The sequence below is a fragment of the Triturus cristatus genome, chromosome 6, assembly GCF_964204655.1.
Source record: "Triturus cristatus chromosome 6, aTriCri1.1, whole genome shotgun sequence".
In the NCBI taxonomy this organism is placed as follows: domain Eukaryota; kingdom Metazoa; phylum Chordata; class Amphibia; order Caudata; family Salamandridae; genus Triturus; species Triturus cristatus.
The window spans coordinates 634987689-635004051 of record NC_140589.1 but is presented as its reverse complement, the minus strand read 5'-3'; the positions used below and the strand labels follow the sequence as shown (position 1 = coordinate 635004051).

General features: G+C 43.7%; 1 protein-coding gene across 2 annotated transcripts in view; it reads left to right on the top strand.

Annotated features, from left to right (window-relative positions):
• The window catches only part of KLHL32 (kelch like family member 32), an 816038-nt gene that overhangs the window by 758464 nt on the left and 41211 nt on the right, over positions 1 to 16363 (top strand). For both annotated transcript variants that reach the window (XM_085611126.1, XM_085611127.1), the window contains exon 9: positions 10988 to 11180. In XM_085611126.1, coding sequence (XP_085467252.1) covers positions 10988 to 11180 — 193 coding nt within the window. The remainder of the gene's footprint in view (positions 1 to 10987; positions 11181 to 16363) is intronic.

The window sequence follows — 16363 nt, the reverse complement described above, 5'->3', positions numbered from 1 at the left end:
GGCACAGGTCACTTGCGGCTGGAACAGTTGCTGCTTGCACCTGCTGGGACACAGAACGGACTACGTCAACCAGTCCCTTACAGTAGTCGAGAATTAAGTCATCAGTGATGCTAATCAAGGCAGTAGCAGGTATCGCTGGTTATCGCATTGCCCTCCCCATCAGGATCTCGTGAGGTGACAACCCTGTTCGCCTATCAGGAACACTACGAAGGCTCATGAGGACCAAGGGCAGTGTGTCAGGCCATTTCAGGGATGTCGAAGAACACACTTTTGCCATCCGTGCTTTCAAAGTCCCATTAACTTGCTCCACAATCCCAGAAGCCTCAGGTTGATAACTGCAATGTAATCTCTGATCCACATTCAAAGCCGCACAGAGCAATTTCATGATCTCACTGTGGAAATGCGTCTCTCTATCCGACTCCAAAGAGGTCGGAAATCCGAACCTAGGGATAAGTTCCCTCAACAACAGCTTAGCTACAGTGAATGTGTCACACCTACGTGTTGGGTAAGCCTCCACCCACCTTGAAAAGACACACACCACAACCAGAATGTATCTCAGCCCATTACACTTTGGCATCTTAATGAAATCCAATTGCATTCTATTGAAAGGCCCTCCTGACCTCCCAATGTGACTCAAAGTTACAGCAGTTCTTTTTCCTGCATTCATCTGCTGACACGTAACACACCTCTGACATACCGCTTCAGCTACTGCACGAAACCTCGGATTATACCATGTCTGTCTGAACACTCCCACCATGGCATCTCTGCCAAGGTGTACTGCACCATGTATCAATCTTGCCATTGGATTCAACAGACTTTCCGGTAACACAGCTCATCCATCACTCGAAACCCATACATCCACATCTCCCTTCTCAAATCCTGCTCTTATCCAGCTATCTCGTTCTTGATCAGGAACCTCCTCCTGCAATCGTTTTAGTTTCTCCCATGTTTTGGCCATGGCTAACATCATGCTGAGCTTGGTCCTTTATTGGCTTTCTCCAGTATACCCTCCAGTAAATATGCATCCTTGTTCTGCACAAAACCGGGCAACCTCATCTGCGTAATTATTTCCCAGGGAAACAAAATCACTTCCCTTGCTGTGTGCAGAACATTTAACAACTGCAATTTCTTTGGGACACTGCAATGCTTCCAAACATTGTCTCACGTATTCCCCATTTCTAATGTGCGAACCTGAAGATGTCATAAATCCTCTCTGTGACCATAACTGTCCGAAGTTGTGAACCACACCAAACCCGGTCTGACTGTCAGTATAAATCGTTATCCGGATCTGGTCAACAGCCAAACAGGCACGGGTCAAAGCAATGATTTCAGCTACCTGTGCGGAGTGTAGTCCCTCTAAACAAGCAGCTTCAACCACTCCTGTGATGGTACATACAGCAAACGCTGCTCTAAATCGACTAACATCGTCTCTTAAACATGAACCATCCACAAAGAAAATTTCATCAGGGTCAGGGAGCGGTTCATCAACAATGTCTGGTCTCGGTTTGGTGCATAGTTCAGTCACATCGAGACAATAATGATCCTCACATTCTTCATCATCTGCATTTGGAATAGACATCAACGTTGCGGGATTCAAAACAGAACACCTCTTTAAAGTCACATTTTCTGCAGCAAGTATAACTTGTTGATAACGTGTCAACCTATTGTTCGGGAGGTGCTGTGTTTTGGTCCTTGTCATCAACAATTCAACAGAATGTGGCACATAAACTGTAAGTGGATGTCCCATTACAATACTCTCACACCTTTCAATACTGACACCTGTTGCAGCAACGGATTTAAGACATCCGGGCAACGCAGAAGCTACTGGATCTAAAGTAGCTGAAAAGTAGGCAACTGGTCAACGGACACCTCCATGATTCTGAGTCAGAACTGACAATGCACAACCCTCTCTCTCGCAACAGAACAATGTGAATGCCTTGTTGTAATCAAGCATCCCCAAAGCTGGAGCGCGACACAGGGCTTCTCTCGGCCTCAAAAATGACATCAAACAATCATTGTCCCATGGTACCGGATCACTCAAATCTTTGTGCGTCAGCCGTTGCAAAGTCTTCGCTTCAAAGGAGAAGTTGGGAATCCATTGGCGACAATAGCCAACCATTCCCAAGAACATTCTGACTTCTATCTGGGTGGTGGGCACAGGGATATTCATAATAGCCTCAATGCGATCCGGTGACACCTTTCTCCTGCCCTTCTCAATTCTGTGACTCAAATACTGTTCTTCACTCAGACAGTACTGCAATTTGTTCAGGGACACCTTGTTTCCATTCTCTGCCAAATGATTCAGTAAAGAAATGGTATCAATTCTGCAAGCATCTTCAGTTTCTGAAGCAATGAGCAAGTCGTCAATGTATTGCACCAGAACAGAGTTCTGCGGCAACTCTAGACTCTCAAGATTCTTCTTCAGGATCTGATTAAAGATCGATGGACTCTCTGTGTACCTCTGAGGGATACGACACCACGTTAACACACGGTTCTCCAGCCGGAAAGCAAAAAGAAATTGGCTTTCCTCATGGAGCGGTATTGAGAAGAATGCTCGACACAAATCAATAACTGTAAACCACTCAGCTTCACATGGAATTTGAAACGGGATCACAGATGGATTCGGTACCACCGGACAACATGGAACAACTATCTCATTGACCTTTCGCAGGTCCTGCACAATCCTGAATTTCCCACTCGGTTCCTGTAGTCCCATGATAGGTGAATTACATAGGCTACCCATGATCTCTTTCAGAATTCCCTGCTTGATCATAGACTCAATTACAGGTTTGAACCCTGCAATAGTCTCAGGTGACAAATTGTACTGGGGCGTCCTAGGAAATTCTACATTCGGCTTGACTTGAATCTTCACTGGCTCTACATCTTTGATCAATCCGAGTTCTTCTCCACTGAGATCCCACACATCAAGTCAAACAGAATCCCTCAAATCAAGTGGGAGCTCCTCCACTGTCAGCGCCGGGTACATTTCTATACACACGGGCTGATTTGCAACCTTGAAGGTCGCATCATCATCCTTTGTTTGCACTTCAACTCCCTGCGGTGTGCAATAAATGGTGCAATTTAACTTGCACAACAGATCTCTTCCTAACAGGCAAACTGGACTCGAGACACACACCACGAACTGGTGTCGGTCCCGGAATGTTCCTATTCTCACAGGAATTGGCTCTGTCAATTTCTTATTTGCTACACCAACAACTTGAATTGATTGTCCCAAGAGGGGTAGGTTAGGGACAACTGCTGATCTTACAGTAGACCGGGTAGCACCAGTGTGAACCAGAAAGGTGGTAGGGTGACCATCATTATCTGCTTCTACAAATGGTCTCCTCTGGTCTACCTCCAAGACTGCGCCAAGCGTGCAGTCTGCCTCCCCTCTCAGGCACCGTCATGCCAACGGGTCCAGACTGAACTCCTCATATCCTTCGAACAAGGGCATCTGTTGGCAAGTCCGAACTCCTTGCTGAACACTTTAAACTCTAGGTGGCTGAGGAACTTGCACCTGTGGACTAGTAGTCCCCCCTTTCACCAACTTTGGTCTAGTCACTACGGGAGCTACCTCAGGTACAGGTACCTGAGCTATCTCTACTTCTTGCTGCACCTGGTTCATTGGATTCAAGGGACACTCTTGTTTCCAGTGTCCAACCTGGTGACAAAGATGACACGCAGTGGTCTTCTTCAATGTCGCCACTTCCATTCCTGTTTTGGGATCAACCGACTTAGGTTTTTCCTGACCTTGGACATTCTGATTTCCCCCTTGATTATTTCCCTGCTTCCTTTCTAATGTTCCCCCACTAGACTGACCCTGAGCCGTTTGCATCGGAACAAGCATTAACTTGTCCTTCAACTTCCCGTGCTTCGATTCTATCTCATCACTACAGTACCTGGCATATCGCAAAATCTCATCCACTGGCTTGTTCTGCCAGCAAATCAAATGTTGCTGTATCATGAGACTAACCTCTGGTCTCAAACCCAACACAAACTTCGAAACAAACTGTCCCATGTCTTTTGTATCCAAGGCATCCAATCCACTGTACTGCTTAAAGGCCTGCAAGAGTCTTTCATAGTACTCATGCACTGTCTCTTTTGGCTCTTGGACCGTCCGATCTATCTTGACCCAATCAATATCCTGAGGTGAAATGTTCGACTTCAGCCACGTAATCACTTGTTCAAACTTCTTCATGACTATGGGTGGCGGACCATTCGAAACAGGATCCCTTTCGGGCTCTGAAGTCAGCCAATCAACAGCAATTTTACATGCCGACCATAAATCGCTCGGAACCACAATGTCAAACACCGTGCTCAAATCAATCCACAACACCTTTGAGATCTTGACAAACCGATCAACCTGCTTGTACCACTCGACGGGCTTCTCCCGCAAGCAGGGAAAATCATTCGTAAATGCAGCCAAATCACCCCTACTCCAAGGCACATGCACATATCCGACTTTCTGTACCTCTCGTAAAGGGAAATTTCCTTCATCCACCATCCCCCCACCTGGAGGAGGCGTCTCTCCTACCATCGTTTTAGAACTCTTCTTCTTGGACCACCTTTCTTCCCATTTATCAAGCATGATCCATGCACGCATTGCTATAATCAAATCCTTGATGTGAGTCCTCAATCCCATGACCCTCTTCTCCTACAATTCTTGGTCGCTATACTGCAATCTATGGCTTCCCTGCAATGATTTCGTTTTAGACAGGTCCACCTCATACCTTTTAGCCAATTCTGACAACTTCTCATGTGCAGTTCTTGCCTTGCGAGTCACATCCTTCGCTACAAAAAGTAACTCATCTTGTTCATACATGTATGTTCTTTCAAGAGGCAAATTTCCACTTATTATTTAATCTACTTGTGCTTTCAACCTTACTACATCTAACATTCTCCCTTTCAAGGCTCCCTTCAATAATTCTGGGCAAACTGCCCCATTTTGTTTGTCATACTCGCAGTCCTGTTCTCGAGGTCTATTCTCTTCTGTCATAGTCCTAGAGACTGGTCGGTTTCCTGAATTGCCTCGCTCCTCACTCTCTACCATTCTTCCACACTGATTCCTCACAGGAGGTACCCACATCCTCAGATCCGACCTCGACTCGGCCAAAGACCTTGGCCTTGCTGATCTCGTATCCACCTGTCCCCTAGAAGAGTCTGCTGTAGCTGGCAGTGGCATACTCCATTCTATAGGTTTTGGAGTCTGCTCCATCCCACTCACTGATCCATTTCCCTCTTCCACACTCCTTGATCCTGCGGTTGACTGCGCTAGACTACCAACCTTCTCTTGATCGGGGTCATAAACTGAAACAATGGGTCCAATGGTAACCGGTACCTTTAAAGCATCCGGTAACCGCACACCTCTCCCAACCCCTGTGCTTGCTACAGACTGATTTTTCACGTTCTCAGTTCCTGCCGAGATTTTCCCTACTACTCTCACCTCTGACTGAGTCTGTGATCCGCTAGTCCCTTCTGCTTGAGCCGACTTCCCTTCATTGGAATCTGGATTGTATGGAGGTGGTCTCTCAGACAGCAACCTCTCTACTAGACTGCCATCTGTATCACTGTCATCGTAATCCACACTCTTTGCCTTAGCACTGTCTGTCTTCTCTAATAGCAGGTACAACCTGTCTCCCTCTTTCGTTTCTACTCTCCACCTCTTCTCTTATGCATCCCACCTCGCATCCTGCAATGCCTTAATTGACTTCTTCACCCTTTCTTGACTTTGATCTCTTTTCCTGTCATGTGCTGCTCTGAGTTGGTCTCAGCAAAGGTCGCAGCGCAGACATTACAGATTTCAACTGATACAACACCTCCAACCTGAAAGTACCATATCGTGGGAAAGCTAGTTCTCCCTCGCCATGAGTCATTTTATGCCAATTTTCAAGCCAAATTATAGTATGCAAACCCACATTTCTTGCCATATAATGTGCCAGAGTATCCTCAGGAGGGGCGTCTTCTCCCCCTCGAGTAACCACATGTTTGTCACCTCTACATAATTCTCGGAAAACCTTAAAACATATCATGATGGACAAATTTTCGCTCGCGCACAATGTTTTCATTCACTTCCTGATCTCAATCCACCAATAGCAGTGCGACTCACACCAACCGACCTATCGCAGCGCGACACCTTCTGACGTAACTTTTCCTCCGCTCGCAGCAATTCCCCTCCTTCACAATTTGCGTCTCACCCTTGCATTCGTCCCAGTCACACTCTGAAGTAATTATCTGTCCAAGAAACGACCGGACAATTACTTCTCTGACCGCCTCTGGCAGTCTCTCTAAATTGTCGACCTCAACTGGCAACTGTCTGTTTGCGAAACAACCAGACAATCTCCTCAACTGATAGGTTTCAATCACTCAAAATTCCACATACAACAACCCACGACCAGCATCAGTTACTCATGCACTCGCACATTCGCACCCCCTATCTCGGTCCAGGTTCTCGATGACGTCTCACGATCCCCTTTCAGTTGTCAACAAAATCTACCGCGGGTGTCTTCTACACCACAATCACTTAAGCTACTCGTCAAGCCTAACATTTTCCTGGGCTGCGCGCGCTCACAGCCTGATCTCACTATCACTCAACACTCACTCCAACTCCGCAAGACATCACACAATCAAATCAACACCGCAATCTACAAACATATCACCCTGTTCATACTCACTCATCCACAAACTGCTGCTTTCCACCACACCGCTACTCTCCATCAACTGCCGTCGTCCGCTGCTCGCCATCCGATGAGTCACCATCACTTGACTTCTATGGGCCTCTAGAATCTCTTATCCTGATCTAGATCTCCCCTCACTATCAGAGATAACCATCCTGCTCTGCTACCAACTGATAGGACCGGATTCTTGCCTACCTTATAATCTCCAAGAATCCTCTCAGGTCGCCAGGATCTTTTTATCTGCTACATAGTGTAGAGGGGAGGAAATTCAAATCTCAATACATAGTTAACAGAATCAAATTTCCGTTCCAAAGGACCACTGACTCCGAATCTACATTTTAAAGATTTTTTTACAACCAGGAATAAATGCACATACAAACACCTCAATACAAGGTGAAGAAAATAAATGGGCCCTAATACAAACTAAATTCTACGCAAAAGTCTCATACGACTCAGAATAAAAAGGATAATCAATTCTAAAAGCATCAATAAGCCAATAGTTAGTCCAATTTCTACATCTGAAATCATTAGCCTAAAAGAAAAAGTTAGTCTTTCTCTACTCTATCTCTAAGGTGACATCCCTACTTAACATTTCCCTTCCAAGGCAAGAGAATAAAAAAAAGGTGTCAGAAGTGAAGACTTCCTTAGAAGTACATTCACTTAGTAAGATGCTCCTTCTAGCTTCCCATATAAACCTCAACTGCTCAACCCACGGGGCACTGTCCCTAATACAAAATCCCAAAAACGTAGAACACGCCCTTCGGCACACCTCTTCAGCCAGGTCTTCTTCCAGTGAAACTTGTACTTCATCCAACGACGGTTAGCTTGACCTTGGGTCCCAGGCACCTTCTCCGCTGAAAGTATCATCCTTAAATTCCACTGTACTCCCCTGTTGGCTTCTCGTACCATTCTAACTCCTAAAACAAAGACCTAGTCTCTCTAACAAGCTAAATGTCCTTGCACCTGCAACAGAAACATAGGAACAAAAAACTTTTCTCTTCTCTAAGATTTTCCATTCTCCCGAAAGCCAAAGCCTTTACCAAGGGAAATCATTTTCGGCCTACAACGTTTAGCTAACATTAGAAATGAACAGGCCTTTCTCTTTAAACGTATATGCGATCAGGCCTTTACACTGTTAAACCCACTCCTAAATCACACTTTAAGCAGTAGTTTCATGACTCCTTTATACGTGAATAAGCAGACTAAACATGCAACTTTAACATGGCGCACGTTTAAACTAATACATTGCATTACGTGAAAATCAAACATTATGCGTCAACTAAATACATTTGCAATAATCTATGACATTTCTCTTCATGAAAAGCCTGGTTACATTTCTAATCACCCCTATGTTAACAAACCTAATGATACATTTTTATGTCAAACCTAAACTATTTCGATTAATATGTGGGTGCGGACTAACAGTGAATATGATGCACCCCTACAAATTTCAGAATAACGTGACGCTCTATCACCTCCAAGAACTAACAAACTTACATGGAATCATTCATTATATGTGGGACAATTACACACTTGAAGGAAAGAACTGGTTGTCTCCAAGTACAGCGCAGGTGTAGGTAAAGCATCATCACCAAACCTGTTTTTTGTTATACCCCACAGTGTGGTAGGGGGTTTCTGCCAGTTGGTTATTGAAACTTGCAATGACAATTGCGACTCCTACTAGAATTTTGTACATTGCAATTATATTTTTTGCCCTTGCCAATCATGTCTCTTTGCATTGTAGAATCTTTAGAAATGCAAAAACATTTTGTACATCTGGCAACCAGTCTTTTCTTTAATAATTGTGGCTGAGGTTCCTCATAATGTTTGTTACCATGCGCTAAATAACTTTTATGCGCCATTCATTCAGGATATACCGCCTGCATGAATGGATGTTGTTTGTGCATGCCAACAAATTGAATTACCTGCCTGTAGGTTTGGCTCTAGTTGAACTGAAGGCAGACAATCTTAACTTGTGCTGGTTTATCTAAGTGTCCAGTTTAAAGAATCCAGGTACATAGTGAGAGAAAGAGAGTTGTGTGGTGGTACCGCACATTAACAATTACTACTTGAATATCATCAGAAACCACGGTGAACGATCTGTGTCAGGATGTTATAATACTGGGGATCTAGTCTATTTGTAATAAGTGGTCTGAAGTGGCTATAAGGTGAAATGTCATCATGTTCCAAAAACCTCTATCAAATATTTAATAAGGGACATTTTCCCAGTCTTACATTGCTGGCCTTTCGCTGTCACAGAACGTAGCAAGGTGATGTACTGTGCTGTGTCACATTTTAATAAATATGCCCCTTAGTCTGTGTAATAATTTGAGACAGAAAACCACTCTCTCTAAAGCACAGAGAAAGCAGACATCTCTGGGTACAGTTGGAGAGGTAGCAGGTTGATGTAACAGTTCTTTACCTACAAGTGGATATTGCCTTGAAGGAACAGTTACTACTAGGATGTATATCATCAAGCTTGAAGTACTGTGTGTTCAAGAAAATAGTATTTCTTGATGGTGATTATTTTGTAAGAAATCTCATTCACACTGGACAATCGTGCATCATATACTATCTTAATCGAAAGAGCTTTATTAGGTATATACAGCTACCATTAAAGCAAGAACAGAATTTAAAACAGTTGTATAAAACTTTCCAATACATGAAACAGACCAATTAGTTATCAAGCACGATGCCTTTCCTAGTAGCAATTGCTTTTTGAATAAAAGAAGCAACATAAAAACAAATTCAAGGATCTTTAAGAGCAACCAATGAGTTCATAGCAGCATATCTTCATCATTTCTTCACAGTGTAGGCTGTCTTGTGTGACTACTGAATGTGTTGAGATACGTGAAAAGGGCACACTGGACTCATGCATGGTCACATGAATTTTGCAGGTTATCAATTTCATTATTTTAGAGAAAACTGCGCTTCAATAAAAAATGAGATAAAGTCGTTCTGCATACAAAAATCTGTTCCATAAACAGATTAAATGATCAGAGTTTTAAATTTTATTACTACAATTTGAACAAAAATTTTAATTACCCCAGCTGCAATAATTTCAAAAACCAAAGATCAAGAGAGCAGAAAAATTATGAAGTGAAACAAACAATGAGCAAATCAACAATAATGTGCAGAAAACCATGTGCTAATAACTGACAAAAACAACCATATAGACATTATAGGCAAGCAAACAGTGACCAACATTAATATAACACCTTAGGTCACTTCTTATAAAAGCAAAACACTAATGCATCCAAAACAAAAATACTACAAAGAATAGTGTAACGGGTCAGAGTGTATGTCAACGACGTTTTGATCCCGTAAAAATATGGGATCATCATCAGGACTGAGGATCAGTTGCCTGGCATGGTATCAATTGATATATTACATGAAGCACCTGATATTTCAACAATCTTGAATAAAGCACACAACAGGCTTTTTCTACAAAATCAGTGCTTGTTCAGGAGTATCATACGAAGATAAAGCACCTAAAATAAACAAGGAGAGAAAAGGAAGGAATGGGAATGAGAATTAGGAGAATGAAGAAATCATTTTTATTATTAAGATATGTATATTAGGGCTATGCACCTATAGAGATGTGTACTGCGAAAAATTATCTTGAAGTAGTGGAAGCAAAGGACCAAGACACAATCATGCACGGACCGTGAGGCAAGGGCAACATGGTATCTTGTGCCCTGGCTCAAATGATTATTAGAAACATACCGATCAACAATCCATAGCGTCAAGGTGAATGGTAAGAGTGTGATTGCAGTCCCATGTACACGTGAAGAATCGAAAAATAAGGGCAGACATACCTATAAAGTTGTGCACTGTTGTATCTAAAAATTGCAGCGATTTGGGGGAAATCCAAATATACACCCATATAACGATATGATCAATTTCTAAATGTGCAAAGCTGAGCATGCTTACAAACAGAGGGAGCAGAAATAGGACGCCGCTAAAGTGTGCCAAAACTTTGTAAAAAGGCACTTTTCCCCACTCTCCATTTTTTCGAAATGCTTCCCTTGCTGTGCTGCATTGCATGAAAGTTTCCAGACCAAAGTGTGAGTGACTTAGAATGTATAGCAGCATAACATGGATTTTCTAAAATTTGTGTTTTTTAAGATAGTTCACTTTATGGAATCTTGTGCTCTCACTCAAAATTGCAGAGTAGCGGCCTTGCACCTTGTAACAATATTGGTTGTTGTGGGCACATTATGGAGCTTTGTGAGATTTCTTGGCATCCATTACTATCATTTGTGTCTGCTGCCACTTCCAAGTTTCACTCTGACCTTCCTTTCACTTTTTAGAACACTTGGATTAGCCGCAGCCCCATGCTACAACGGAGAGTGTACCACGCTATGGCTGCCGTCCAAAGGAAGTTGTACGTTCTAGGAGGCAATGATTTAGACTACAACAACGATCGGATTATAGTGCGCCACATAGACTCGTACAACATCGACACAGATCAGTGGAGCCGCTGCACATTCAACCTTCTAACAGGCAAGTCCTCCGTTTTGCAGCGTGTTTGTGGGAAAAGTGAAGGTTGGCATGTATAAATGTAACATTGGGGACCACGGTTTTAAGTGGGCCGGGTCCCTCTGGGTCTGAGACCCATTATTAAAAACAGACATTGAAACAGGCCCCTATCCTGCTCTATGTTCTTGTACTTAACTTTTTTGCTATCAAAAACACTGATAAATTTCCAAACAATGAAAGTAAAAAACATTATGGTAATCCACATAAGTGATTTAGTTGTCGTTTAGATGGTATGTTTTGCTTAATTTTGCATTCCCTATGAGTTCTAGCTCTTTCCAGGATGTTGAGCAGATGAATGCTACTTTGAGCAGAGCTAAACAGTGGCAGATGGCATGTACTGAAGGTGGTTGTGCGGGTGGCACGGAAAACAAAAATAATGATAAAATTAAATAAAATACACTTACCTTCCTGCGCAAGTGTAACGTCTTCCTCGATCAGTCTTTTCTCCTCGAGGCAGGCTACCAACTCCCAAACCAATCCTGGCGCTACTCTCATGCTGGTTAACAGCGTTACAGCAGCGCCATGATCGGAGGGAGTGGCCTCTCTCAGCACTTTAACAAGCACTGGAGACCTGTGCTTTCTGTAACCCAGCCGTCGCAAGACAGCCGACCAAAGGGACATGCACACTTTAAACATAAGTGCACAACTCCCTGCTGGCACTCAGCAGCAATGGCCCCGCACCATCCTGATGCTCAGATTGGGACGAGTTGGTTGACGACAAATAAAATGGTAAGAAATAAACTTTATTACCATTTTATTTTCCAGTTCTAGTATGGGGCTTTTCTTTGTGGGGCGACGCTCCTCTGCTTGAATGGAGGAGCCGCCCCTGGAACTAAAGCCCCGTTCTATGTATATTTGAAACAACAGTTGCAGTTTCAAACCAGACCTAAAAACATTTTAGTTCGAAACTAATCTCTTCACAGCAGCGCCGTAATGTATCTAGATTGTTGGTGGGATCTTAACTAAAAAAAGTATCACAACCCATCTCAGGCATAGAGCATTTGCTTTGCTTTTATATTGTTACGGCCACTGCTTGAAGATGTGTCTTTCTCCTCCTTCCTATCTCTTCTCATGATTTGGTGTTGTGTATGCCAGGAAGGTGCTAATTGCATTACAACTGATGATATAAATATGGCACAGTAGCTGTCACTACTGCCTGCATTTCTAACTGGCAAGCATATTCCCAAGAAGAGCTGAGTTATATGAGAACCTATAAACTGGAATCAGCTGGGGCTAATTAGCTTCGGCACATGAGGAAGCGCGTCTCACAGAAATCACCAAATGCTACACTTTTATGAAGGGGTTTCTGCCTTCCATGTTATCACAGCTAAAGTCTCAGAAAACTTTGTGCAAGCTATACATGTCAAGGTAACATCCAGCATCTAATAAAGCCAAACCTAATTCCAGGGCTTTAAGTGGGCTGAAAAAGTTGGGGGGGGGGGGGTCTCTAGAAGGGGCGGGCCCTGTAAAATTAAGGGTGCAGCTTAAACAAGTAAACTAAAATTCCCACAGAGTACCACCCTAACCACACATTTGCATAGTATCGCAACTGGCAGAGGTGACCATTGTTCTGTGCGCTTTGCAGTAAACCAAGGATTGAATGATCATATATTCTGAATACCTTTTTGACCCACTGATAGAAACTCACTCTGCCTTCAGCCACAACTCAGTTGTGGCCCGTTATGAACACTTGAATGAAACTCAGTTTAAAGTAAGCACTATACAAGAGTAATATGCTGCCTGAAAAAATTACTATAACACAACATTCTGGAAAAAGCAAAGTTTTTAAGTAATGCAGGATTAAGTAAAACGTGTAGAATATAAAAAGGAATTACATGGTTTACCTTAACAGTTTTTACACTACCTGTTCAAAAATCTATCAAAGTTTTAGTCTGTAAAGTTAAGGACATGAGTAAAGGGCCCGGCAGGGACCCGGTATAATGTCCTATTTTAAAAACTACCTGGTCTGAGCCCTGGAGGGATCCGGCCCACCTAATGCCCTGCCTAATTAGCCATATTGAAATATTACTTCGGCGATTTGTTTCTGGGCCACACATTTTAAGTAGTGTGAAAGCATTGAAGGTATGTGTGGAATTTAAGGCAATTGAACCAAGCACACTTTTATAGCCATTGGCTCTACAGTAATGAATAATTAAGAACTAATGGGGTTTAAAATGGTAGAACTGTTTATAATAACGAAACACTAGGGTTGCACATTGCTGGGGTCTAATCATTTCGTGGGTGGGCAGGTGAATATCATGGAGGTTGCTGCTAAGGTAGATTACGGCTTGCGATGCTCCACCTTTGAATCTCCAAGTTAGCAATGCAAGAATCTGTCTTGCAGTTCAATGGTGCTTCAGGGAGGAATGGTGCTGGTGGCAGCCCGTTGAGTGTAGAAGGAGGAGGAGCCCAGAGTGTGGAGTCAGTGTACCAGCATATGCCTGATTGAATAGCTGTTTAACACACTGACCACTATACAAAATGTAGCTTGTGAATGGCAGGAGCAGGCATCAGAGAACAGCCATCGCAGCAGCGTGAACAGTCAGCAAGGGCTGCTCATTGGGAACTATGATGTGGTAATGGCACATTCCGAAACTGGCCAGTTCTCTCCATTTATTCCCCCCGAGTAAGGGGTAACAACTCTACCTCATCTGCAATAGTCTTGTGTTTCTATTCATCAATAGAATTTAAAGTGAATCAGTTTATGAAGCACTTCCATGTGGCGTATAATGATAAAAGAGTGTTCTCGGGCACCCCAGCTTCCCATCCCATACCACCCTAATAGGCAGAGAGGAGGGGGTACCAGTTAAAGTTTAAGCATCAGATGATGCTTAGATGTCTAAACTGAAAAGATGCCCCAAGATAGATAGACAATGGAACTCCTGGATTGGAGTTTAATGGCAAGAAGAAGAGGCTACTTACCTTCGGTAATGCCATTTTTAGTAGAGACTCTATCTAACTACAGATTCCTCACCTTAGAATATTCCCCAGGCATTATCGTGGATCCGGAAGATCTTAAGCAGTACCTTTGCGCGCTGGTAAGTGGCATTGATCGGCTCTGTGTCAGTGTCATCTGCGTCGAAAGTGACATCGTGGTGCCCATGTAAGCGTCACCCCGGTGAGCTGACATCAGTTTATTTTTAGACCATTTCTACACCCAAAAACATGGAACCATGTCAAAAACAATGTTTGACCAGTGTGTAGTATCTAATGGGATCTTTAAGTTAACAAACCCAGTTTGCAGAGCGGGGAGGATCTGTGTGGAATCTGCAGTATATAGAGTCTCTACCAGAAAGTTGTTACCAAAGGTAAGTTACTTGTTTTTCTGATAGAGACTTGTAACCACAGATTTCTAACCTTACAATAAGTACCCAAGCCATACCTCCCCAGAGATGAGTCTGTGAACTGGCTCAAACCAGAAAATCCTAGTGGACTGAATGGGCAAAACGCCTATCTCAATTGACGAGACTGTCCAAGTAGTAGTGCTTCATGAATGTGTGAAGTGGCACCCACATAGCAGCTTGGCAGATGTCAAGGACAGGTACCCCGTGAGCCAATGCAGTAGTAGTAACCATGGCCCTGGTGGAATGGGCCTTCAAACCATCTGGATGTTGCTTCTTAGCTAATGTGTACCAGATTTTAATGCAGAGCACAATCCATTGAGAGATGGTCTGCTTGGGCACAGACTTGAACTTTTTCACTCTAGTGAACCTGATGAAAAGCTGATCGCCCATCCCATTGTCTTTGGTGTAATCAATGTACAAAGAAAGCTCTTTAAAAGATGAGGCAGAGTGAAAAATGTGGGCAGGGTGATGTTCTCATTGACATGAAATGGGGTGACAACTTTTGGCAAAAAAGAGGCACGTGTCCGAAAGATCAGTGTCTAGGAGAAAAAGCTGATGTACAGAAGATGAGAGAGCTGTGAGCTCACTGATCCTCCTGACAAATGTAACGGGGATGAGAAAAGCAGTTTTAATAGTCCAGAACCACACAGCAAAGCTGTGTAGGGGCTTAAAGGGGGAAACAAATGAGAAACACGAGGACCAGATTGCGATTCCATTGGGGCATCACAAAAGGCGTAGGAAGGAACAAGTGTTTCAATTCTCTCGGAACACGAGTCACAGTAGGTGAGTTGAACAGGGAGGGTTGGTCTGGCAACAGCAGGGAAGCCGAAATGGCTCACAAGTAACCCTTAAGAGGGCCCAGGGCAAGGCCTTGCCGGGCTATAGAGAGAAAAAACAGCAACTTCCCCGACAGTGGTGCAGACCAGGCATGAGGAACTCCAAGCCACAAACTTATCCCAAGTCAGGCACATACAGTTTTAGTGTAGGGATGCCTGGCAGCCAAGATGACATCACAGCCCTCAAGGGGAAGATTGAAAACCCTCAATTGTCGTTGCTCAGTATCCATGCATGAAGATGGAAAGTGCGCAGGTTTGGATGCAGCACCCTACTATGTTGTTGCGATAGGAGATCCTCCCATACGGGCAACCTAATTGGAGTACCAATACTCCTGCTCAGGAGGTTGGGATACCAAACACTCTATGCCCAGTCTGAGGACACTAGAATGACTGGACCGTGTGGGACCTGATCTTCTGGAGAACTTGTTGCAGGTGTAGTATTTTTTTTTGTTGCATATTCATATAGCGTGAACTCGACCCAAATGTATTGGAGCGCTTTACATGAGCACCGTATTTACATTACACATTCAGGCACGGGGAGATTAAGTGATTTGCCCAGAATCACAGGATGTGGACGCGACCCCGAGGCTCGAACCCTGGTTTCCAGCACCAAAGTCGTCAGTCTAGCTGACGGACCACATCCTCTCCCCGGAGGAAAGGCATACAGAATCGAGAATTCCATTGGAGACTAAATGTGTCAGCAAGTGAGAACAGCTTTGGAAACTCAAACGTACAGAAGTGTTGACATTGAGCGTTCTCGGCAGAGGCAAACAGGTCGATCCAAGTTTCTCCCCGTACGCAGAAAATACTTTTTTACCACCTCTGGATGAAGTCATCATTCGTGATCCTCAAGGCATCAGCGGCTGGGTTCATCCACCCTGGCATTCAGTTAGCCTGCCAGGTCCTGCACGGTCAGAAAGATGTTGTGGAGCTCTAGACAAGTTTATAGGGGCAGAGCCTCATGGCA